This window comes from Salminus brasiliensis, chromosome 4 (genome assembly GCF_030463535.1).
Source record: "Salminus brasiliensis chromosome 4, fSalBra1.hap2, whole genome shotgun sequence".
Classification (NCBI taxonomy): domain Eukaryota; kingdom Metazoa; phylum Chordata; class Actinopteri; order Characiformes; family Bryconidae; genus Salminus; species Salminus brasiliensis.
The window spans coordinates 45,163,325-45,188,786 of record NC_132881.1 but is presented as its reverse complement, the minus strand read 5'-3'; the positions used below and the strand labels follow the sequence as shown (position 1 = coordinate 45,188,786).

Below are 25,462 nucleotides of genomic sequence, written 5' to 3'. Positions count from 1 at the left end.
GGGTAGTGTGTTTTTTGACCAGGGTAGTCAGTCCTGAAAGACTGCATTCATAGAGCTATATAAAGCCTTCATAGGCCTGTCATTACACGTGACATAAACCTACATAAACATCAATGACCTCTCCTGTCATAAGGGCTGGCATTTTAATAATTATAGCTTAGAAAGTGGTATGGTCATCACATTCTTCCAACTACGTGGAGCTGTTTAGAAACCTTAAAATACACTTACATGAAGGGCAGCATTCATAGAGACTGAATTAAGCCTTCATAGGCCTTTCATTACAACTAACATAAACATTACTGAAGACCTTTTCTAAAGACTCTCTGTTGCTATCAGGGCTGTTTTTGACATTTGTGATATAGTTTTACCTCAGACAATGTTTTGAGAGCTGATACCTTCTTTATGTAGTGTTACGTCAGTTGTTATAAAGCCTTATGAATGCTGCCCGTAAGTAGAGTGTTAGACAAACGTTAGCGTTATGATCATCATATTCACTCTTCAAACTATGTGGAGTTGTTTATAAAACTCTTAAAAAGAAGGGCAGGATTCATAAGGCTTTATGATTCTTTAATTACAATCTTTCATTTATGAAGTCTTTAATTACAACTGACGTAAACCTTCATAAACATCAATAAAGTCATTTTTGAAAAACGTCTCTGTTGTCATAAGGGCAGTTTTGGTCGAAAATGTTCTGAGAGCTTATACCTTGATTATTCAGGGTTATGTCAGCTATATGTCAGTTTATGTCATAAAGCCTAATGAATGCTGCCCCTTTAGTGAAGTGGAGGTCTGGAGGTCTAGAGAAACTAAAGAAGCAGACATGCAGACACCGCCATCACGTCTTGGCCGATCGACTACATTTAGGCCGAGGGGGAAAATTTGCGCAAATGTGATTTTTCGCCAAACCATTCCCTTAATCACGCTCTGCCGTCGCTACGCTGACTGGCTCTCAGGGCCCACCAAGCGTCTTCCCCCGCCAGAGACCAGCTAAGCAGCTAACAAATTGAATGTGTGTTTAGATGGGCGCGGCAGAATTAGATCAGCTCGCTGGATTGTGTCGGAGCTGCTGCGAGCCGTCTCCCTCGCTGAGCGGAGCGTGCCTCAGAGAGCAGACGGCTAGTTAAGACGCCATGATGTTGTCAGAATGTTAAGCAGACAATTACCCTGCACTATCGATTATGATGGGCGAGAGAGCTCATTAGCAAAGGGGGAGAGAGAGAGACAGCGAGAGAGGGGGTGGGGGAGAGAGAGGGAAGAGGCGGGCTACTGTGCCAGGGCCATGAAATTAAACGAATAAAGCTATTCTGTAAGAAGAGGAGCGACTGATGGGAGGTATCATTTATGAAGGATATCATTTATGAAAAATCTGCAATAATAAGAATATGAAATTAACCCTGTAAAGTCTAGGCGAAGGAATGGCTGTTTCTTTCTGCCTTTTAATTATCTTTAATAATGGGATTGGTCAGAGCTGATATTGGAGATTTTTTTATGTATTTTTTTCCATCGCTGATCTACCCTTACTCAGATTGTCATGCATGCGTACAAGACATACCCAGTTTTTAATCTGCTCAAACAGAGCCTAAATGCACAGAGACTTTTATTTTGGAAAATAAACTAAGACAAATATTGCAAAGCCAGTACGCCTGTCTGCGAAAATATTTTACTTTACAAACAAAGGAAATGTAAAAAGTAAAAGATTCATGTAAAAGATCAATGTAAAAAGATTTGATTCCAGGTCATTTTGGAGCGTTTCTATTGGTCTGAAATTTAGATATATAAATAAAAGTCTCTGCAGCCTGTATTAAAACTGTGTTTGAGGAGATTAGAAACTAGGTGGATCCAACTACATGGAGTGTTTAGAATTCTTAAAATACACTTACATGAAGGGCAGCATTCATAGAGACTGAATTAAGCCTTCATAGGCCTTTCATTACAGCTAACATAAACATTACTGAAGCCCTTTTCTAAAGACTCTCTGTTGCTATCAGGGCTGTTTTGGTCATTTGTGATTTAGATTTATTTCAGACCTAGTGGTTAATATTTTTTATTTTTTTTGTTAAACTAGATGGATCTTGTACGCATGACAGTTATCTGGGTGGTCCAAGGGGGAACCAGCAGTGGCAAACAGTCAGTAGGGTACCGACCTTGTCAAGCCAGTAAGCCTGTCTGCGAAAATATGCAAAAACTCAACTTTACAAACGAAGGAAAAAACATCTGAACTTTCAATGGAAATCAATGTAAAAAGATTTGATTCCAGGTTATTTTGGAGCGTTTCTATTGGTCCGTTCATCACAAACTTTGGACATAGTGTGAAGAACAGCTGCCAGATTCACATTCTGTCAGAAAGTGAAAATCGTCAAAAAATGAGATGCAACCCCTTACGGTAAATGTGATAAGCAGAGTGTCCTGCTTTAAGCCTCAGCGTGGAGGTTTTCCCTTTTTTTGGGCTGACGGCTGGGCGTCTTTGAGAGGGTGACTTTGGCTCTCCAGCGCGCTGCCCGCTCGGACTATGTCAGGTTTCGCTGCCTGATTTAATCAGATTTCTGCCGAGTCAGCGGGACTATTTGGAGTGCACGCCTCGGGTTTTTCTTTTTTCCTTTTTTTGGACTGTTTCGATTTCATTTGGAGGGCACAGGATGTAAACTCCTCTCCTCGCGCTCGGCCTTGTTTGTGATTTTATTTTCAATAGCTTTCTGTGTGCTTTTCCCTGGTTCCTGGTTGACGCGGGCGGCCTGTTTTGAACGCAAAGGCCCCGGTGGGAGTTGTGTTTGGTTGGGAGCTGTGCTCAGGGGACCACCCCTGATAACCTCATGATCTGGAGCTGAATGATGAAGCATAAGTTATGAGTCACTGGCATATGCTGAGCTCTTCGGGTGCCTAGTAACAGTGGGAGAAATACATTACACACTGGCGTCCCACCGCAGTCATTAGGGCGAAGCTTCTGCGTGCGGGTGTTTAAAACAGTTAAAAATAAACCGCTCACTCTCTTCACTCCCTTGCCCGTCCGGAGGTTAACCCTGAAGCACTGCTACACACCCTGTTCACTCCGGCTGTGCTCATGTAGGCCTGCTTGCTGATCATTGCTGCTTAACCCTATAAACTGCAGGGTTATATATATATAGGGGATTCAGCCTACAGTACATTTACATTTAAGGCCTTTAGCTGACGCTCTTCTCCAGAGCGACTTACGAAAGTGCTTCACTGTTTACTCCAGAAAAACCTCAGCTAGTTTAAATAGACTACAATTCACTAAACTCTACTAAACACAAGTCAATATAGAGACCATAATACTCTTCTCTTCGCCTGAGTACTCTCAGAAGAGGAGGGTCTTCAGTCAGGGTTTGAAGACAGTGAGTGTTGGACTCTGCTGTTCGGACACCCAGGAGAAGTTCGTTCCACCACTTCGGTGTAGGACAGTAAAAAGTCTGGACGCTCGTCTTCAGTGGATCTTAAAGGATGGCGGGTCGGCCCGAGCCGTACTTGAAGCTGGAAGGGCTCTTGGTGCAGATCGGCTTTTGACCATCGCCATCAAGTACGGAGGGGCTGGCTGGTCCAGTCTTGGCTTTGTAGACCAGAGTCAGGGGTCTGAATCTGATGAGCTGGGCAGCATCTACAGGAAGCTACAGTGAAGAACGAACGCAGCAGAGGAGGATCTGAACATGGCTGAACTTAGAATCATTGAAGACGACCCGTCCCGTGCCGCTGCATTCTGGATGAGTTGCAGGGGTCTGATGATGCGCAGAGGAAGACCAGCCAGAAGGGAGCTGCAGTGGTCAAGTCTTGAAGTGACGAGAGACTGAACATCTGAGCACCTGGGCGACTCTCTAGAGAGGAAGGGTCGAATTCTCTGGATGTTGACATGACTTGAGAAAGATAACTGATCATCCATGACTACACCAAGGCGTCCAGCTTCTGTAGAAGAAGTGACCAGTGAGTTCTCAAAGGAGTAGTACAGCTCCGCCCACTCACACTGAAGTTATAAGAAGTGCTGGCTAATATTGCAGAGGTCCCCCTCGTGCCAAACCGACTCTGACCTGTCGAGGTGTGCTGTGGTATCTGGCACCAAGTCCTGTACATTATGAGGTGGGGCCTCCATGAGCATCAGTGAGTCTTGGGCATGCATGACCCTACTGCAGGGCAAGGGCAGTAGACAAGAGACAAGACGGGGTGCATAGACACACTAGACACACATCTTGGTGTTGAGGTGGAGAATACAGGGCACAGCTTGAGTACAGTAGAGGGAGGTCCGGTAATATTAATTTTCTCTTATGTTTATTATATTGATTCACTCTTTCAGTCCCTGTTTACTGTAAATGCTTGGCTCCATTGGAAATGAGGGTCACCTTCAGCGCACTAGGCTGATTGATTCATGAATTGATCTGTTAATAATGTGATTCCTCAAAGCTGTGGTATGCTGTGTATGCTATGCTCATGGTAAAATACCATTTAATCATTCTCAGTCCAGTCCAGTCTAGTAATGCTGCAGTGGGACGGGATATCTGTTGAAGGAGTGTGTGATGGGGTGATGGTGGTGTTGTCGGTTTAATAATAGCTTTGCCCTCTGAGGCTAAATTCAGTGTTTTCTGTGTTTGTTTTGCAGCGCGTCGCTGAGGCACTCGTCCTCCACAGCTAAAGTGTGCCTGGTGTGTGGGGACGAGGCGTCTGGCTGCCACTACGGGGTCGTCACCTGCGGGAGCTGCAAAGTCTTCTTCAAAAGAGCAGTGGAAGGTACAGCTTTACCATAACTTCACCATTCCTGTGTTTGTGTGGAGATTCAGGAACGCTCATGGGAGCGCTCCCTCTGCAGCGTCGTGTCTGATTGTGCACAGTTGCTTGTTATCCGAGTGTGTCCAGGTGTGCTGTAGGTAATATGGTAATATACATGACACTCAACACAGGGGTTATCAAGTCCAGGCCTGGAGATCCGCAGTTCAGCACATCTCTGCTTAACGCATTAGTGACCGTATGTGAAATGATAACAACAAATAATAAAAACAATAATAAAAACAAAGGCTGAGGTCCTATTCCTATCTACTGTCTTAATATTCAGTTGTAAAGCAGTTTATAATAATTAATAGAAGTTATTATTTCATTTTAGCAATTATTGTATAATTCATAGTAGTTACGGAATAATTCGTACTGGTCCATACTGTTCATACTGAATAATTCATAATACATACTGAATAAAATGAGTTACTGACTAATTAATAGTGAATACCTCACTATTATTTAATAATTAATCATTCATAATAGTTACTAAATCATTCATAGTAAATACTGAATAATTTATAGTAGTTACTTAATGATTTGTTCTAGTTAAAAATCCACAACTACTGAATATTTCATAGTAGTCACTGAATAGTTTACAATGGATACTGAATAATTCATAGTGGATACTGAATAATTCATAGTGGATACTGAGTAATTCAAAGTGGATACTGAATAATTCAAAGTGGATACTGAATAATTCATAGTGGATACTGAGTAATTTAAAGTGTGTACTGAATAATTCATAGTAGATACTGAATACTTTATAGTGGATACTGAATAATTCACAGTGGATTTTAAATAATTAATAGTAGATACTGAATAATTCATAGTAGATACTGAATAATTCATAGTGGATACTGAATAATTCACAGTGGATTTTAATTAATTAATAGTAGATACTGAATAATTCATAGTGGATACTGAGTAATTTAAAGTGGATACTGAATAATTCATAGTAGATACTGAATAATTTGTAGTAACTACTTTAAATTCACTATAGTTACTGAAAACATCATAATACTAAATAGTTGATAGAATTTGCCTAAAATAATAATGACTAAATAATTCATAGTAGTTAAAAAAGTTATTATAAATATTGTACAGTAAAAACAGAATCATATATAGTATTTACTGAATGATACATAGTAGCTGCTTAAAATTGCAAACATTTATAATAGTTTATACTAAAAAAATGTAATATGTAATTTTAATTCCAAGTAGTTACTGATTCCTTTATTTAATTTTGCTTAATTTTATTAATCTCTGTTGGACTTGGCCTGGAAATGATCATCTCTGGGTTAGCAGCCTTGTTTTACTGCTGGCATGTTTCCATATGTGAGGGTAGAATGGGTTAATATGAGTGGCATGCATGTAGAAGTAGTATCAGATATATATAAAACAGATGCATGGCCAGGAGTCGCATTTAATTAGGGAGTGTAGTTGAGCTGCACTTTAATTAGTGATTTAATTAGTATTTAATTGGCTTCGTTAGGCAGCGCTCTCCGTCGTTTCACCAGCTGCCCGTGTAGTAGATCACAGCCCACTCGCACACACCGTATGTGGTACGGGGAGCGGTGTGGATGTGATGTTGCACCGAGGAGTAATTGAACTACTTTCTAATGACCGAGTACTGGACTCTCATCCAGGGTTTAATGCTGTCAGGAGTGCTCAGTATTTATATGATGGGGAGAATAATGGAGGAAAACGGCAAATCAGCTGAATCCGCTCAGCTTCCTTTGATATCACGGCGTTAAAGGCTTTAACAAAGTGTCTCGAGAGAAAGAGAGAGAGAGAGGCTTTAACAACGGCCTGTAGGATAATTTATACCCGTTCTGGAGAGAGAGCCGTGGTCAGAGCCTGCAGGGCAGCGGCGTCTTGCAACGCAACCCCACCATTAGGACCCAACTGGCTGAAACCTCAAGCGAAGCTTGAGCGAAAGCGCCAGGCTGCTCCAGTCTCCGAGGAAAAGCTCCAAGCGAGAGCGCTGAGTCAGCAGTCGGACCAGCGCAAACTACACAGAGCAGCGACTCGCAGCCAGAGAGAAAGAGCTTCAGAGCTAAAGAAAGGAGTGCAGGAGCTGCAGGAGTGTCCTCGGCTGCGTGAGGAAGAGAAATGTTCAGCTGAAAAAGTGCTTTTTCGGGCTGTTTCTGAGCGCGGAGCTGAACATTTTTGCGTCATGTTTGATTCTGCTGAATACGAGAAAGTGGATTCAGGTGTCGGTGGTGTTGCTGTCAAAACCTTCTACAAAATTTTTGATGTAATTATTACATTTTTTAAAAATCTAATATACCCAGTGATACACAACTCAATAAATCTAATTACAGTAGCTTACATTAACCCCTTAACACCGCCTTAAGGCTTATCCCAAACAAAGAGGTATATTACCCAGTAACTACTAGTAAGGGACCTCTGTACAAACTGGTGGGGCTGTTCTCTGGTAATAGACGTGTACTGCACACGTCTATTACCAGAGAACAGCCCCACCAGTTTGCCTAGCCTTTTAAAGGGTTAACTCTTTAAAGAAATGTCTGTTAAAGCATCATTATGTAGTATTAGTACCTTCATATAGCAGCTTTAAAGTCATTGTGACGCTGCACTGAGTTGTAATAAGCAGAATAGTGTCTCTATCATTGCCATTCGGGGCTGGGAAGCTAGGTCTGCGCCGCGACTGGGACCTGTGGTAGCTGGCACCAAGACAGATCCTAGCAACAGATCCTTTAAGTCTTTTGGTGGGGCCTCCATGAGCATTAGTGAGTCTTGGGCACTTTTGGTAGGTACTGACCACTGCATACCGTGGGGACACCCCACAAGACCTGTATAATATAATAATATAATTATAATTATAAATAATTATTGCCAAAAGAATAGGACTCTCTGGAGCAGATAAACATGATCATATTGGCATTACCATGCTGCCTAATAATGCCAGGCGTGGGCTAGAGGGGTATAAAGCCCCCCTGTATTGAGCTGTGGAGCAGTGGAGCTACTGTGTTCTCTGGAATGATGGATGGTGGAGCTCCATGCAATATGTATGTATGTTGGGGAGTCTGGGATGGTGAGGTGGGGTGGTAATCATCCAATATCCTGACCTCACTAACACTCTTGTCGCTGAATGCAATCAAACCCTCACAGGCATTATAAGTACAGTAGCTGAATTAGAAATCGTATGGCGTAGGAGGAGTGTGACAACAGGCTGCTGTCGGAAGTCTCAGGTGTACTTGAGCACATTTCACTCAGGCTTTCCGCTCCTTTCGCTTTTCAGAGTAGAGCCTAGGGCTCCGACTTAACTCATTTAGATGAGTGTCTGGATGCTGAAGCATTTTCACACGCGCACACACACACACACACACACACACACACACTCCAAAAATGCTAATAGTAGCAAACTCTGTTGCCTGAATGCAGCCGTACCGTTACATCTGCTCCGCTAACCTTTACAGGTCTGGTATAGCTGTTACTGTCGTTTCGCTGTACTCTGCAAATGTAATTATGTAATTACACAGTTAATTACAAAGATAGTTACATGGTTATTATGAATACCAGGTCATGTGGCTTGCATCAGCAGCCGGAGCCCTAGAGAGCACAGTTGGCCTTGCTTTCTCAGGTGTGGGGTTGACGGCACTTCCTCCTCCTCATATCACTCCTAGTGTGATGCTGGTCAGCACAGGCGTCTGTTAGCTGCTGTCAGTCAAGTCACAAAGCAGCTCTACATGATTAGTAATCATAGTCTTTAATAGTTTTAACATGGTCATTAGGCAGGTAGCAGTGGTACGAGGGTGTGCCGTTGGTCTGGCATGGGTGGTGGTGGGGGCTGGGCCTGCTGGTTTTACTGGTAGGTGGCAGCTGGTCTGACGCAGGTAGAGGGGACTTCAGCGGGCAGTCTTCCGGCAGGTCGGGCTGGGTGACCATTTACTCTGAGAAGGTAAAGAGACAGAGTTAGTTCTCAATGTATCAGAGCTGAGGAGTTGAGATTTCTCCTCATGGCTGCCTAGTTAGAAATAGAGAAGTTAGAAATAAATAAATTATTAAAAATAAAATTAATAATTTTAAATTATAAATTAATTGAAAATTTCACAGCCGCACTTTCTCAATGGGAGAAATACTGTATATTAAAATTTGAGCTGGCATTTACATATTTAATTACAATGTTTAGTGTAATTTGTCATATTTAGAGACAACATTTGATACTAAATAAATATTTGTTTAATTTTTGAAATAGCAACTTTACAGGAAAAGGAAAAAGTCATTTTGGAGCATTTCTATTGGTCCGAATGAATAATTATAAAAAAAAAAAAATTCATAACATTATGTTAAAAAAAGGGAAAAAAGCAAAAATGGAGAGATAACATTACAATCACCTTAACAGCCATAACATTAAAACCACCTGCCTAATATAGTGTAGGTCCCTCTTGTGCCAGCAAAACAGACCTGACCTACTGAGGCATGGGGCCCTGTCTTACACCCTGCTCAAGGCGCGTTGTGATGCTCGTTGCTATCTTACACCCCGCCAACAGTCTATTTTCACGCCTTCCGCCTGCATCGTTTACACAGCAATGCTGCTTGTGAATATATCTACTCTGATGGGCGTGGTGGTCTCCAAATGAGGGGTGTTCAGGTCAGTTTCTGGAGTATTGCTGTGTATCTTGGCTGCAGAAAACACAGGAGAAGCTCCACCGACTGAAAACAGCCGAGACAGACGTTCGTCAACAGTCAGACGTTCGTTGCTATCTTGGCAGTGAATTGTCAACACAGGCACGTGCAGCCCAACGTTACACCCAACCCCCCCCCCCAGGCTTTACACCACTGCAATAGCAACCCGCCAAGGTCAGTCAGACTGACCTGGCTCTTAAAGGGAACAGCGAGTGATGCTGATTGGTTTATTCCTGCACGTTACGCCCAAAACAAACACACCCATGATTCATTAAGAGACTCAGTACAGGGCTTTTGTGGGTTTCCTGTTATTACGATAGCAAAGACCCACGACACGCCCCCAAATGAAGCTGTGCAATGCACGGCTCAACAAATATGGCTAAAATAGGGCCAGTGGACTCTTTGAAGGTGTGATACCTGTGGTATCTGGCACCAGGGCGTTAGCAGCAGATCCTGTAAGTCCTGCAGGTTGTAAGGTGGGGCCCTCAAGGATTTCATCAGCGAGCTTTGGATGCCCATGATTCTGATGCTGGTTCACCGGTTGTCCTTCCTTGGAGTACTTTTGGTGGGTACTGACCGCTGCATACCGGGAACACCCCACAAGACCTGGCTGATATTTTGGAGATGTTCTGACCCAGACGTCTGGAACATCACAGTTTGGTTCTTGTCAAAGTGGCTCAGGTTCTGGCCTATTTTTCCTGCTTCAAGATCTGACTGTTGACTTGCTGCTTAATATGACCGGTGCCACTAAAACCAGATAATCAGTGTTAGTGGTTTTAATGTTATGGCTGATCTGTGTACAGCTTGTGAGCAGCTGGGCTTCAGCCTGCAGTACTACAGAAGGTCTCTAGAGTCAAAGTAGGTCAGTGCGTGAGTTTGAAAACAGTAGCATTGATAACTCAGTAAACTGAAGTGTTATTAATGCTTTAATTAAAATGACAGCGCTCTTTTGTTATCGGCGGCGATGGCGGGAACGTCTGAGGCTGAGCGCTTCCATTTTACTGTTGTTGCGAGCAGTCAGTGAGTCTCGCTCCAGTCGGCGTGAAATGCAGTCGTATTCATTTATTTAATGAGACTGATCTTCATATTGGTTTGAATGAGGGAATAGCAGGAGGGGTGGAGGTGTTAGTGCCTCCTGTATCTCATGTCGGACCTGTGACTCCTCTGTGGAGAACCTGCGGTTCTAGTGAACTGCTGGAGTACAGGTTTATTCTGAACTGTAAAGGAGCCCTTTTCTTCCTTTTCTTCTGCTTGAAAAGAGAATTTTGGAAGTTCTAGAGGTTTAAGTATGTACATGTAGTCCAGGGATTAGCAGCATATATATATATAGTTAGGGTTGGGTTATGTTAGGTCAGGGTTATGTTAGGTCAGGGTTAAGTTAGGGTTAGGGTAGTGTTAAATTAGGGTTGGGTTAGAGTGAGGGTTAGGTTAGGGTTAAGTTAGGGTTAGGGTAGGGTTAGATTAGGGTTAGGTTAGGGTTAAGTTAGGGTTAGGTTAGGTTAGGGTTAAGTTAGAATTAGGTTAGGTTAGATTAGGGCTAGGGTTAGGTTTGGTCAGGATTAGGTTAGGGTTAAGTTAGGGTTAGGTTAAGGTTAGGGTTAAGTTAGGTTAGATTAGGGTTAGGTTAGGGTTAGGTTAGGGTTAAGTTAGGGTTAGGTTAGGTCAGGGTTAAGTTAGGTTAGATTAGGGTTAGGTTAGGTTAGGGTTAAGTTAGAATTAGGTTAGGTTAGATTAGGGTTAGGTTTGGTCAGGATTAGGTTAGGGTTAAGTTAGGGTTAGGGTTAAGTTAGGTTAGGTTAGGTTAGGTCAGGGTTAAGTTAGGTTAGATTAGGGTTAGGTTAGGTTAGGGTTAAGTTAGAATTAGGTTAGGTTAGATTAGGGTTAGGTTTGGTCAGGATTAGGTTAGGGTTAAGTTAGGGTTAAATTAGGGTTAGGTTAGGGTTAAGTTAGAATTAGGTTAGATTAGGGTTAGGTTAGGGTTAAGTTAGGGTTAGGTTAGATTAGGGTTAGGTTAGGGTAGGTTAGGGTTAGGTTAGGTCAGGGTTAGGTTAGATTAGGGTTAGGTTAGGGTTAAGTTAGGGTTAGGTTAGGGTTAAGTTAGGGTTAGGTTAGATTAGGGTTAGGTTAGGGTTAAGTTAGGGTTAGGTTAGATTAGGGTTAGGTTAGGGTAGGTTAGGGTTAGGTTAGGTCAGGGTTAGGTTAGATTAGGGTTAAATTAGAATTATGTTAGATTAGGGTTAGGTTAGGGTCAGGTCAGGGTTAGGTCAGGGTTAGGTCAGGGTTAGATTAGGGTTAGGTTAGGGTTAAGTTAGGGTTAGGTTAGGGTTAGGTCAGGGTTAGATTAGGGTTAGGTTTAGTTGCACAGATGAACAGTAATGTTAGACTAAATACAAATAACCTGCTTTTCAACGGAGCGTTTCTATTGGTCCGTTTATCCTGACACCTGGATAAAGAACAGTGTAAAGAACAACTGCCAGATTCACATTCTGTCAAAACGTGAAAAAACACAACAGCAGAGATACACATGTTTTGTGGGACAGCAGTGATATGTAAATGAGTGATATGTAAATGAGCTCTGTTAAACGACAGTGTAAAACCTTGGACCTGAAGTGCTGGATATTCACTACATGGACAAAAGTATTGGGACACCTGCTTATTCATTGTTTCTTTCGAAATCAAGGGTATTAAAAGTAGTGTATCCTGCTTTTGTTGGAGTAACTGTCTTTACTGTCCATTGCTGTCCATTGGACAGGATTTGATTGCTTTCAATGACAAGAGCGTTAGCGAGGTCAGGATGTTGGATGATGATGATCACCACCCCACCTCATCATCCCCAACACCATCCATCATTCCAGAGAACACAGTTCTTCCACTGCTCCACAGCTCAATGCTGTGGGCTTTATACCCCTCTGGACCCCTTAGACACCAGACAAGCTGTGTGTGTGTGTGTGTGTGTGTGACATCACAAAATGGGTTATGGGTCCTTTAAGTGGAGAGAAACGGTGTGTGTGTGTGTGTGTGTGTGTGTATGGAAACCGCCGTCTCAGGTGTTCTGTGTCCCATGGATTCCAGACACGATGGGACTCCTCACCTGAAAGAGCTGCTGTTGCTAATAATAGACGGTGGTCAGTGTTGACCGGGTCAGTTCATGCTAATTGGTCAGTATTTGCTGCCTTTCACTGTTAGCCATGTTAGCATTTCATCCATTCACTCGCTTGTTCTTTTATGGTGAAGTCTGTTTTTACAGCAGAGCAGCTCAGGCCATAGTTTACTGTAGGACAGGCAAAGGAGATGCAGTGCTGTGTGCGTGTGTGTGCGTGTGTGCGTGTGTGTGTGTGTGCGTGTGCGTGTGTGTGTGTGTTCCTCTACCTTACCTGACCTCAGCCTAGTTCCAGAACAAGAGAGAGAGCGAGAGGGAGGGAGGCGGAGAGTGTGCGCCAGAGAGAGAGAGCCAGAGAGAGAGAGAGAGAGAGAGAGAGAGCAAAAAGCAGGAGGAGGGGCAGTGAGACAGAGAGGAAGTGAGAGAGAGAGAGATAGAGAGAGAGAGGAAAAGCAGGAGAGAGAGAGGGTGGAGAGGAGCAGGAGGAACAGAGGGGACGATAGATAGATGGACATAAATAGAAGGAAGGACGGGAGATCAGACGAGTGAGAGAGAGACAGGAGAGGACGAGAGGGAATTAAACATACAAAGATGAGAGAGAGAGAGAGAGAGAGAGAGAGAGGAATGGGAATGACAGAGAAAAGAGAGAGAGAGAAAGGATGAGAGTGATAAACACAATAGAGAGAGAGAGAGAGGGAGATGGTACACTATATGGACAAAAGTATTGGGACGCCTACATGACAAATGTAATTATACATGACATTTAATGATGTAAGGCTTGCATGCAGCTGCTCTGCCTTGGAAACCCATCCCACGAAGCTCCCGTCACACAGTGTCTGTGCCGATGCCAGAGCAGGTCTGGAGCTCTGCTGCAGTTCCTGAGTCAGTTGGAGGCTTTTCTGCGCTCTGCTCTGAGCTCAGCACTCGGCCCTGACCCCGCTCTGTAACTTTACGTGGTCTGACAGACACTCGGTGGCTGAGCTGCTCTCTGTGAGCTGTTCCTCCTAAACTCTTCCACTGTTCAATAATAACACCACTCACAGCTGATGGAGGAAGATCATGCAAAACCCTTGTATCTCCAAAATGACAACTTTACAGGATTTGGATTTTGGATTTGACAGTGTTTGGTAGAGAGAGAGAGAGAGAGAGAGAGAGAGAGAGAGAAAGAGAGAGGTGTTTGGTAGAGAGAGAGAGAGAGAGAGAGAGAGAGAGAGGTGTTTGGTAGAGAGAGAGAGAGAGAGAAAGAGAGAGGTGTTTGGTAGAGAGAGAGAGAGAGAGAGAGAGAGAGAGAGGTGTTTGGTAGAGAGAGAGAGAGAGAGAGATGTGTTTGGTAGAGAGAGAGAGAGGTGTTTGGTAGAGAGAGAGAGAGAGAGAGAGAGAGGTGTTTGGTAGAGAGAGAGAGAGAGAGAGAGAGGTGTTTGGTAGAGAGAGAGAGAGAGAGAGAGAGAGGTGTTTGGTAGAGAGAGAGAGAGAGAGAGAGAGAGAGAGAGAGGTGTTTGGTAGAGAGAGAGCGAGAGGTGTTTGGTAGAGAGAGAGAGAGAGAGAGAGAGAGGTGTTTGGTAGAGAGAGAGACAGAGAGAGAGGTGTTTGGTAGAGAGAGAGCGAGAGAGAGGTGTTTGGTAGAGAGAGAGAGAGAGAGAGGTGTTTGGTAGAGAGAGAGATAGAGAGAGAGAGAGAGAGGTGTTTGGTAGAGAGAGAGAGAGAGAGAGAGAGAGAGGTGTTTGGTAGAGAGAGGTGTTTGGTAGAGAGAGAGAGAGAGAGAGAGAGAGAGAGAGAGAGAGGTGTTTGGTAGAGAGAGAGAGAGAGAGAGAGAGAGAGGTGTTTGGTAGAGAGAGAGAGAGACAGAGAGAGGTGTTTGGTAGAGAGAGAGAGAGAGAGACAGAGAGACAGGTGTTTGGTAGAGAGAGAGAGAGACAGAGAGAGGTGTTTGGTAGAGAGAGAGAGAGACAGAGAGACAGGTGTTTGGTAGAGAGAGAGAGAGAGAGGTGTTTGGTAGAGAGAGAGACAGAGAGAGGTGTTCGGTAGAGAGAGAGAGAGAGAGAGAGGTGTTTGGTAGAGAGAGAGAGAGAGGTGTTTGGTAGAGAGAGAGAGAGAGGTGTTTGGTAGAGAGAGAGAGAGAGAGGTGTTTGGTAGAGAGAGAGAGAGAGAGAGGTGTTTGGTAGAGAGACAGAGAGAGAGAGAGGTGTTTGGTAGAGAGAGAGAGAGAGAGAGAGAGAGAGAGGTGTTTGGTAGAGAGAGAGAGAGAGAGAGAGAGAGAGGTGTTTGGTAGAGAGAGAGAGAGACAGAGAGAGGTGTTTGGTAGAGAGAGAGAGAGAGAGACAGAGAGACAGGTGTTTGGTAGAGAGAGAGAGAGACAGAGAGAGGTGTTTGGTAGAGAGAGAGAGAGACAGAGAGACAGGTGTTTGGTAGAGAGAGAGAGAGAGAGGTGTTTGGTAGAGAGAGAGACAGAGAGAGGTGTTCGGTAGAGAGAGAGAGAGAGAGAGAGGTGTTTGGTAGAGAGAGAGAGAGAGGTGTTTGGTAGAGAGAGAGAGAGAGGTGTTTGGTAGAGAGAGAGAGAGAGAGGTGTTTGGTAGAGAGAGAGAGAGAGAGAGGTGTTTGGTAGAGAGACAGAGAGAGAGAGAGGTGTTTGGTAGAGAGAGAGAGAGAGAGAGAGAGAGGTGTTTGGTAGAGAGAGAGAGAGAGAGAGGTGTTTGGTAGAGAGACAGAGAGAGAGAGAGGTGTTTGGTAGAGAGAGAGAGAGAGAGGTGTTTGGTAGAGAGACAGAGAGAGAGAGAGGTGTTTGGTAGAGAGAGAGAGAGAGAGAGAGGTGTTTGGTAGAGAGAGAGAGAGAGAGAGAGAGGTGTTTGGTAGAGAGACAGAGAGAGAGAGAGGTGTTTGGTAGAGAGATGGGGGACGGTTGGTTTGGCCTTCTGCTGCTCAAATATGGGAGGAAAGTGCAGAACACACAGCCATCAGAGCAGCAGGGAAACAATCCAGCCGACGCTTCATTTCTGTCAGCCACGGCTTCTTTCCACACACAGACACACACACACACACTCACACACACACACACACACACACACACACACACACACACATGTTTCTGCTGCCTGAAAGGCAAACGCTTCTCTTCTCATTAAACAAGCTCCTGACTTGGACCATTACGACGCACCGGCACAGACTGGAGAAACAAACCCATCTAGTCACTCGCTGTTTACCTTCCTTTAATACAATTACTGGCAGGGGAGGAAGCGGCGGCCTATTGGCTCTCTGAAGCACCACCTGAGGGTGGAGGACGCTGCTGCAGGTTCAGCTGCCACACTGCTTAGTAAGCCTGTGTACAGCGCTCTAATTACACCATTGTTTTGGGCACTTTTCAGGTGGGGCCGGTTGAGCTAATGGAGGTCGAGATTAACCACCATCGTTCGCTGCTGTGTTTAAATGTAATTATGTAATTATATCATCAATTACATAATCATTACATCTGCATTCTCCACTGACAGCTTGACGTCTGCACTTCTGATCTTCTGCTGATTATTTTAATGTCCATGTACGCCGGTCTGCCACAACATTAGCACCACCTGCTGAATATTGAGTAGGTCCCCCTTGTGAAGCCACAACAGATCTGACCATTCGAGGCCTGGACTCCACAGCAGATCCTACAGATCCTAAGTCCTGTAGGAGCTTGGGCCTCCATGAGCATCAGTTAACCTTGCAATTGACCTTGCAGAAGCCACTACATGACCCTGACCCTGACCCTGACCTTTTTTTAACCAATGGAATTTGGCCTCCGCCTTTTACCCATTCCTGCAGTGAACATACACCCACACACGCTAGTGATCAAACACACACAGTGACTGTGAGCACACATGCCCAGAGCGGTGGGCAGCCATTGCTGGAGCGCCCGGAGAGCAGGGAGGGTGAAGGGCCTTGCACAACGACCCAATAGTGGCAGCTTGCCAAGTCTGGGTATCGAACCCACAATATCCTGGGGCTCTATCCTCTGAGCCACCATGTGTATAACCTGCTTTGCTAACTCTCCTAAAGTCCCGCAGAGTCCCCCGTAACTTCTTCGGATTAACCAGATTAGTGTGAGGTACATGATGGGTATCATGATGGGCAGTTTGAACAGGGTAACCTGGACAGCAGGTTCTAGCTATTTATTGGGTTAGTGTGCACAACACACTCTACAGGACTGGGTGAGTATTCTGGGTGAAATGGGGGTGAAAAAAGGGCACTGTACAAGCTCACAGTAAATGAAACTGAAATGTCACACATTTAAACAAGAAAAGAAACTGAAAACACTTCCCAAGTGCCAAGTACACTGTGTTTCCAAAAAAAAAAAAAAAAAAAAGTTTGTGGACACCCCCTTCTAATGAACGTGCAGCTTGTTTAGTCCCTGTAGAAAAGTGCTGCCAATAGAATAGGACTCTCTGGAGCAGATCAACATGAACTTATTGGCATAATGCTGCCTAATGCCAGGCGTGGGCTAGAGGGGTATGAAGCCCCCCAGCATTGAGGAGCTGTGGAGCAGTGGAAGAACTGTGTTCTCTGGAATGATGGATGGCGGAGCTCCATCCAATACTTTTGGGATACTGAGTTGTGGAGTTGGGGATGAGGTGGTGTTCACAGCTAGTCTTTACTGACATAACCAAAAAGTCCACCAGGTATTATAACACATTAATATTTTCAAACATCCTGACCTATCTAACGCTTTTGTCAATATGTGTGGAAATTAGCTGTGTACACATGCTAAAGTATAAAGTAGGTTGAAAAAAGTTGGAGTTTTCCTTTATAGACTATATAATAGGATGCAATGGATAGCTGCTTCAGCATCTGCCCGTTTCCACTGATTTTAATGACCTAAATTCTATAAAATCCCCAAATAAATGAAAAAAAACAAACTATATATATATATATATATATATAAATCCACAACCTGCATTCTTTATCCTCGCACATCGCTCAGACGTTCCATTTCCAGGCTGAATGGCTCTTTATGTTGTATCAGAGCTGCAAGGCTGCAAATTATTTGGGTTTCTTTACACTGTAGCATGTTCAGCCCAGCTCCCCACAGTGTAATCCCTGGTGGGATGGTTGCCAGGATCAACACCATAATTCCCCTGTGTGCATATGTGTGTGTGTGTGTATGCATATGCGTGAGCATGTGGGTGGGTGGGTACATGTGTGTGTAATTTTTCAGCAGCGACGAAGCTGAATAGTCCCTCTATGCAGCGGGACGGGTTGCGGCCCTATCTGCTCACAGCTCTACAGCTGTTCAGTCTGCGGACCAAAATAGCATCTGTTCCTTCGTAATGACAATGCATTATGGAATTTGGCTGCTGCCGGAGACGAGGCACTTCAAACCGCACGGGGTTTAGCTGCAGGGCCCTCAGGCCTCGCTCGGGATGCACTGAAACAATCACAAAGGAAATATGTGGAATTAATGTATATTTTCGTTGGAGAAATTACGGCTTGGTCAAGCGAGCGCCTGCACAGAAGCGAGCGCTCTTTTATGACTGTGTGTTTTTCTGAGCTTCTAATTCGGAGGACGTTAAAGAAACACTCCAACACTCTTTTTATTCAGACTAGGCTGAATGTGCTGCGTCTGTAGCATGCAATCAGTTACCACAGACAGTATTTACAACACATCACCCAGAGCTGGGGGGGAGACAGACAGACAGACAATATAATAGTCCTTCAGCATCTGCCCATTGACTTTTATTATCAGGTGTATTTGGAATCAGCAGGTTTTCTGCTCTTTTCTAGGTGTGCTGAAATGTATAGAAACGAGTGTGTGTGGAAATCGACTGATGCTAAATTAGAAAGTAGGTTGAAAAAAGGTGGAAGGTCCCTTTAAATGCTACGTAAAAGGATCCAGTAATGGCTTCGACACTTGTAGAGCCGTCAGGTCGCTGTACTGTTCGACCTGCACAACCCGACCTCTGGTAATCGTGAAGGGTTGAGCACTACACCACTGTTCAGCGAGACTGCAGGTCACACGTTACTCGGCCACTCCGGGAAGAATCACAGACGAGGCTGTCTGCTCTCCTTTTGTCCCGAAACCACACGCGAGAGGTGACCGAGGATGACGAGAGACCTTATTCAGTATATTTTTTATTATATTATATTATATAGATTTATAATATTTATTTTTATGCCGTAAATTAGAGATTTGGATGTCCGCATGAAGAAGCGAGCGGTTCAATTCGTTTGTGCTGAAAAAAAACTTAGAAATGAAAGAGAGGAGAATGAGGGTGCAGGAGGGGGGTCGGGGTGCGAGGCCAGCGGCGGTGGTCTGTTCTGCAGAGGGAGCTGGAAGTGAATGAATATACAGTTTTACAGTAGATATTAAGGTCGAGTGTATGCTAATGTGTTCTGATAGAAGCTATATTATGCCCTGCACCCCCCCCCCACACACACACACATGTAGATGCATGATAAGACTGGATTTAGGGAGTCCTTCACTTCTTCCTCGGCTTTCCTCTCATCTTGCGTTCTGATTGGCTGGGGCACGACGCCGCACTCACTGCCAGTCATAACCTGGTCGTAACCTTTTTTTTCGCACTACAGGATTTCGACTCGTCGACAGGTACAGATATTCAACATGCTGGAAATTTTTTATCAACTCGGGTCGGGTCGCGTTGCGTCTTTGAACAGTCCACACATAGCGATCTAGAGCCGATGTTTGAGCTCTGAGCGAACGCCGATTTGCCTCGGAGTTGATGTTTTTCTCTGCGACCTCTCCAAAACCGAGCGAAACATCAGGGCTAAAATTGCGTAGAGTGAACTCAGCATTATGTGTGTTTGGAGTTATTATTATTATTATTATTATTATTACTGAGATTTTTTTTTTTTACTAAGTATGCTGAAATGTATAGACATTATTATGTGTGGAAATTAGCTGTGCCCTACACATACAGTTGTATCCCTATTACTGTATAATAGGAAGCAACGGTGTCAGGCACTCGGTATCACTCCCTCCACCGGGGCGATTCCAAGCCGCCGCCCACATTAATACGGAGGCCCAAATAAGGACTTCCGCCTCGTTTATGTTCATGTGTTTGGTTCAGTGTATCCATTCATATTCGTTTGGTTCATGTGTTTCACCTGGGACTGGGGGTACATAAGAAATCTCAACACCATGGGTCAACGCCGAGAATTGTATCGTTTGGAACCTTGAGGTGAACCGAGAGGTTCCCCGTACGGCTGGAGGTGTGTTAAGGTCAGCTTTGGCTCAGTATCTGCGTTCAGGACCAGGTCACCCTGCTCACTCGCTCACTGTCAGGATTTACTGGCGACCCACGCTCAAGGCAGCACGCTGCCGTTTCAGGTATGGTCGGCCTTGCTGTTTGGTCTAGCTGCTGGTTTCCCAGCTCTCTCTCCTTGTCAGTGTATTGAGTGCTGCTCGAGTGCCCGCTCAGCTCCCAACTCCTCCCAGTCCCAGGTTTGTCATGTTCGCCATTTGTGTCGTCACGTTTGGGCTGGAGTTCTGGGGGGCTTTGAGCTGATGGGACCCGAAGCCAGAGGTTGAGTATAATTGGACCATCGGGAGGAGCAGGGGCGGTGGAGGGGTGCGAAGGAGCAGCTACATAGTGCGTAGTAATAAAGAGGAGGAGTGGGGCGTGGTCCTTCTCCCAAACTTTTAGTCATTACATAACTCCATTAGTTTGTGCTACAGATGTGGAAATGGAGAGAAGGTGACTATATAAAGACCCAACAACTGTGTGCTATGGGTGAAAGTAGAGAGCAGGCTCCAAAAACCTAGACAGTATAGTAGGATCCAACGGGCAGTTGCTTCAGCATCTACCCAGTGTGTGTGTGTGTGTGTGTGTGTGTGTGTGTGTGTGTGTGTGTGTGTGTGTAGAAATGAGTGTGTGTTAACTGAGGTTCAACATTCGGGTTTAAAAGCAGGGAGTAGGTGGACTGTATAAGGCTGTATAATAGGGTCCAGTGGGAAATGGACTTCAGAATCTGCAGGTATTTTTGGAATCAGCAAATTGAATGTCACACAGAAACCTTGTATCTCCAAAACAGCAGCTTTACAGGAGGAGGAAAAATCTGCTTATGTCAGTGTGCAAATATTTCATTCTGGAGCATTTCCATTGGTTTGTTCATCATGAATTTCTGACACGGTGTAAAGAACAACTGCCAGATTCACATTATGTAAAGAAGTGAAGAGCGTTTTTTTGGACAGTATTGATGGGGGTATTTATGTAAACACTCTTTTCCCAGGCCAGCATCCCGGCCAAACACAGTTTTGACTCATCAGCGGCTCCATCGCCGGCCCAGCTCCTTAACCACAGATAGGCGGTTTGTTGATACAGTGTGGCTTGGCCCTGTGAACGTTTCCATGTGGGTCACTGGGAGTTTCTTCTTTTTGTGCTGTTGCTGCTTATTATTTAAATACCGTCAATGGCTCGGGATGATACGGCGCTTAATGATATTCAGCACATCTGGGATCATGGATTTAGAGTTATTATTTCAAGGGTTTTTACTGAGCTTGTGGGGCTGAGTGCAGCGAGTGCTAAGGTGCGTCGGTATTAATGTATTAATATGGAGTTGGTCCTTTCATTTGCTGGCTTTCAGCATTACGTGTAACTTTACGTGGTCTGACAGACACTCGGTGGACACTGAGCTGCTCTCTGTGAGCTGTTCCTCCTAAACTCTTCCACTGTTCAATAATAACACCACTCACAGCTGATGGAGGAAGATCTAGGAGGGAAGGTCTAAATTTCACCAGCTGACTTGTTGTTGTTGGTGCAGCGGTGTCTCCTATTACATACAGAACCACACTGGAGTTCAGGGAGCTCTGTAGCACCTCCTGTTCTTTTACTAATGTGGGTGGGAAAGGCCGACTGCATGGCTAGAGGCTTGGTTTTATACACCTGTGGTGAAGGGACTGAATGAGACCCCTGATTAAGAGGTGTGTCCCAATACTTTTGTCCTAATAGTATATGTGTAAAGGAATGTCTGTGTTGAGGTTTACCAATTTTAACCTGATTTCTGTGTAAAATGTTGTTTCTTCACTTCAGATTCATGTACACTCGGTTCTGTACCTCTCTGCTTGTCAACAAATGCACGTGTCTAGTGGTACACAACGGGGAACTCACAGCGGGTTTAGGGTCCAGTTTGTGGGAAAGGGAAAAGTAGCACCGCCGGTAAACTCCTCTTCTCCCCCGGAGTCATTTAAGGACACGTCCTGCACTGTTTCAACATGACGGACAGGTTTGTGTGCCAATCAGGAACAAAACAGGCAATCAAACGATAGCCTGGGAACGCAGCCATGCACTTCACTGGCTGAAAAAAACAAACAAACACAAAACCAAAGCAAACGAAGGAGCACTGACAGCTTCGGTGGCGAAACAAAGACAGGCGCTGTGCGGGAAATTGCCAGCACTCGGCACCTGAGCTCCACCTGTGGATAATCAGGGGACATTTATGTTTGTGCATGAAGCTCTGAGGGGGGGAGAACTTGGTCAGTGCAGGGTTTACTTGATGTTTTAATTGGCTGATTTGCATTTGAAGCAGTGGTTTAAGTGTGTCGTATGGTAAGGTAAGGTGTGCTATACAGTATCTGAAACCACAGAACCGTGAGACAGTTTGAAGTGTGTGATTTGGGCAGGTGTTTTGAACAATGCAAATTTACAAAAATGTCCACTTCAAATGATGGGATGCCTTGAAAGTATTTCATTTTCCTACATAAATGTATACAGTGTAATTACAGAACTCACTGGCTGAATGAATCCACACTGTCAAAATAGTTTACTTAATTTATTTAAAAAATAGGGAAAGCAACACCAGTGGAGATAACACCAGTGACTGTAACACCAGTGACAGTAAGAGTAACACCAGTGACAGTAAGAGTAACACCAGTGACTGTAAGAGTAACACCAGTGACTGTAACACCAGTGGCTGTAACACCAGTGACAGTAAGAGTAACACCAGTGACTGTAAGAGTAACACCAGTGACTGTAACACCAGTGACTGTAACACCAGTGACAGTAAGAGTAACACCTGTGACTGTAACACCAGTGACGGCAACACCAGTGACGGCAACACCAGTGACTGTAACACCAGTGACAGTAAGAGTAACACCAGTGACTGTAAGAGTAACACCAGTGACTGTAACACCAGTGACTGTAACACCAGTGACAGTAAGAGTAACACCTGTGACTGTAACACCAGTGACGGCAACACCAGTGACGGCAACACCAGTGACTGTAACACCAGTGAGAGTAACAGTAACACCAGTGACAATAACACCAGAAAGAGTAACACCTGTGACGGGAACACCAGTGACTGTAACACCAGTGAGAGTGACCGTAACACCAGTGACCGTAACACCAGTGGAGATAACACCACTGACAGTAACACCACTGACAGTAACAGTAACACCAGTGACAGTAACACCCATGGAGATAATACCACTGACAGTAACACCACTGACAGTAACAGTAACACCACTGACAGTAACACCAGTGACAGTAACACCCATGGAGATAATACCAGTGACAGTAACACCAGTGACTGTGTTACTGTGGAGATAACACCAGTGACAGTAGTGCTAGTATTGGTAACAGCAGTAATGGAAACAGCCGTAACTGTAACACCACTGTAACTTCAGTGCCTGTAACACCAGTAACAGTGGCAGTAACACTAGTGACAGTGATGGTAACAGCAGTGACTGTAAAACCAGTGACAGTAATGCCAGTGTCTGTAACATCAGTGACAGTAATGCCAGTGACAGTAACATCAGTGACAGTAATGCCAGTGACAGTGACATCAGTGACAGTAATGCCAGTGTCTGTAACATCAGTGACAGTAATGCCAGTGACAGTAACATCAGTGACAGTAATGCCAGTGACAGTAACATCAGTGACAGTAATGCCAGTGACCGTAACACTAGTGATGGTAACAGCAGTAACTGTAACACCAGTGATGGTAATGCCAGTGACAGTTACACCAATGACTGTAACATCAGTGACAGTACTGCCAGTAAGAGACCCTGCTTTGCTGTGCATTTCTTTGAGGATTTGATTGCATTCAGCGACAAAAGCCTTAGCGAGGTCAGGATGTTGGATAATGATCACCACCCCACCTCATCATTCCCAACTCATCCCAAAAGTACTGGATGGAGCTCCACCATCCATCATTCCAGAGAACACAGTTCTTCCACTGCTCCACAGCTCAATGCTGGGGGGGCTTTATACCCCTCTAGCCCACAGCTGGCATTAGGAAAGGTCTAAGGAGTCCAGACAAGCTGTATGTATGTGTGCATTTGCACATCTGTGTCAGCAATGGGTGCAACTCAAAGCAGCTGAATGCTTTCATTAGAAGGGGTGTCCACAAACATTGGGACATATAATGCATGCAGTAACGCACGCAAGAACCACTGCTTCAGCGGGTCTCTCAGTTTAACCCAGCTGCAGGGCAGTCTGTCACTACTGAGAACGGTCAAGGTAAAGATGATGTGTAACCCGACACACACCATGACAGGTCATCTCTGTCGCCCTGGCCTAGCCTCAGCTGACCCCTGCCTGTCCGCCCTCGGCGCTGGCGCTTTAAATATCTCCCATCTCTTCCGCCTCCTGGGTGATACCTTTGTTCTTTGACATCAATGCAAAATGCAGGAGTGCTCGGAGGATACACCTTTTGTGTGTAAGCAAATGCGGCGGCGAGTATCTGATCGTGGGCATCTTGTGTTTTCACCGTCAATATGTTTTTTGGGACGTGGGCGGGCGCTCATGTGTTTATACTGTCGATAGGGCTTTTGTCCGGGCTTGTTGATAGACTGTCCGGAAGCCGTATCAACTCATCTGAGTAACCACAGCAACCTATTTTGGGATATCGAGCTGGAATATCTGCCCCCCGCCGCTGCGAGCTCTCAGCACAGTTTTATCTATAGAACCTGTCTACAGGGGAGCCGTGGACTTTTCAACAGGTCGAGATGAGTAATCAGCACGGGCCGCACTACACTACACTACACTGCTGTTCCTCAGACAGGGAAAAGGTTGAGGGTACCACATGCACGACACGGGAGCCAGATGCAAAGCTACATGTCTCTACCCTCAGAGTAAATGGTCAGCTACTCTTCCTGCCCGACCGGCTAGAAGACTGACCACTGGGGTCCCCTCTGCCTGCATTAGACCAGCTACCACCAGCCAGTCCCACCACCACGTGTTATAGTAGTCCGAGTCAAGACCAAGGTTTTTATTGTAGTTTAGTCTGAGTCAAGACCAAAGCTTTATTGTAGTCAAGTCCAGGTAGAGACAGAGATTTCTAATAGTCAGGACCAAGACTTTGTAGTAGTCTAGTCCAAGTCAAGACCAAGGTTTTTATAGTAGTCAAGTCCAGGTAGAGACAGAGATTTCTAATAGTCAAGACCAAGGCTTTGTAGGAGTCGGGTCCACATCAAGTGTCCAGTCTAAAACCCAAGGCTTTTTTGTAGTCAAATCCGAGTGAAGACCAAGATCTTATAGTAGTTGGGTCCATGTCTAAACACTTGACTTGGATTTTATTATAGTCCCAGGTTTTATAGTAGTTCAAGTAAAGACCCAGATTTTAGAATAGTCCAAGTTACGATCAAGGTTTTTATTGTAGTTTAGTCTGAGTCAAGACCAAAGCTTTATAGTAGTCAAGTCCAAGTAGAGACAGAGATTTCTAATAGTCAGGACCAAGGCTTTGTTGTAGTCTAGTCCAAGTCAAGACCAAGGTTTTATAATAGTTGAGTCCAAGTCAAGACCAAGGTTTTTTTTCCAGAGTAATCAGAGTGAAGACCAAGATTTTAAAGTAGTTGGGTCCAAGTCAAAACACTTGACTTGGATTTTATAATAGTCCCAGGTTTTATAGTAGTCCAAGTCAAGACCCAGATTTTTAGAATAGTCCAAGTCAAGACCAAAGCTTTGTAGTAGTCAAGTCCAAGTCAAGTTTTTATAATAATTGAGTCCAAGTCAAGACCAA

The 25,462-nt window shown here is 44.6% G+C and overlaps 1 protein-coding gene across 4 annotated transcripts in view; it reads left to right on the top strand.

Annotated features, from left to right (window-relative positions):
* Window positions 1-25,462, top strand: part of nr3c2 (nuclear receptor subfamily 3, group C, member 2) — a 165,515-nt gene that overhangs the window by 84,992 nt on the left and 55,061 nt on the right. For all 4 annotated transcript variants that reach the window (XM_072678558.1, XM_072678557.1, XM_072678555.1 and 1 more), the window contains exon 3: window positions 4,601-4,728. In XM_072678558.1, coding sequence (XP_072534659.1) covers window positions 4,601-4,728 — 128 coding nt within the window. The remainder of the gene's footprint in view (window positions 1-4,600; window positions 4,729-25,462) is intronic.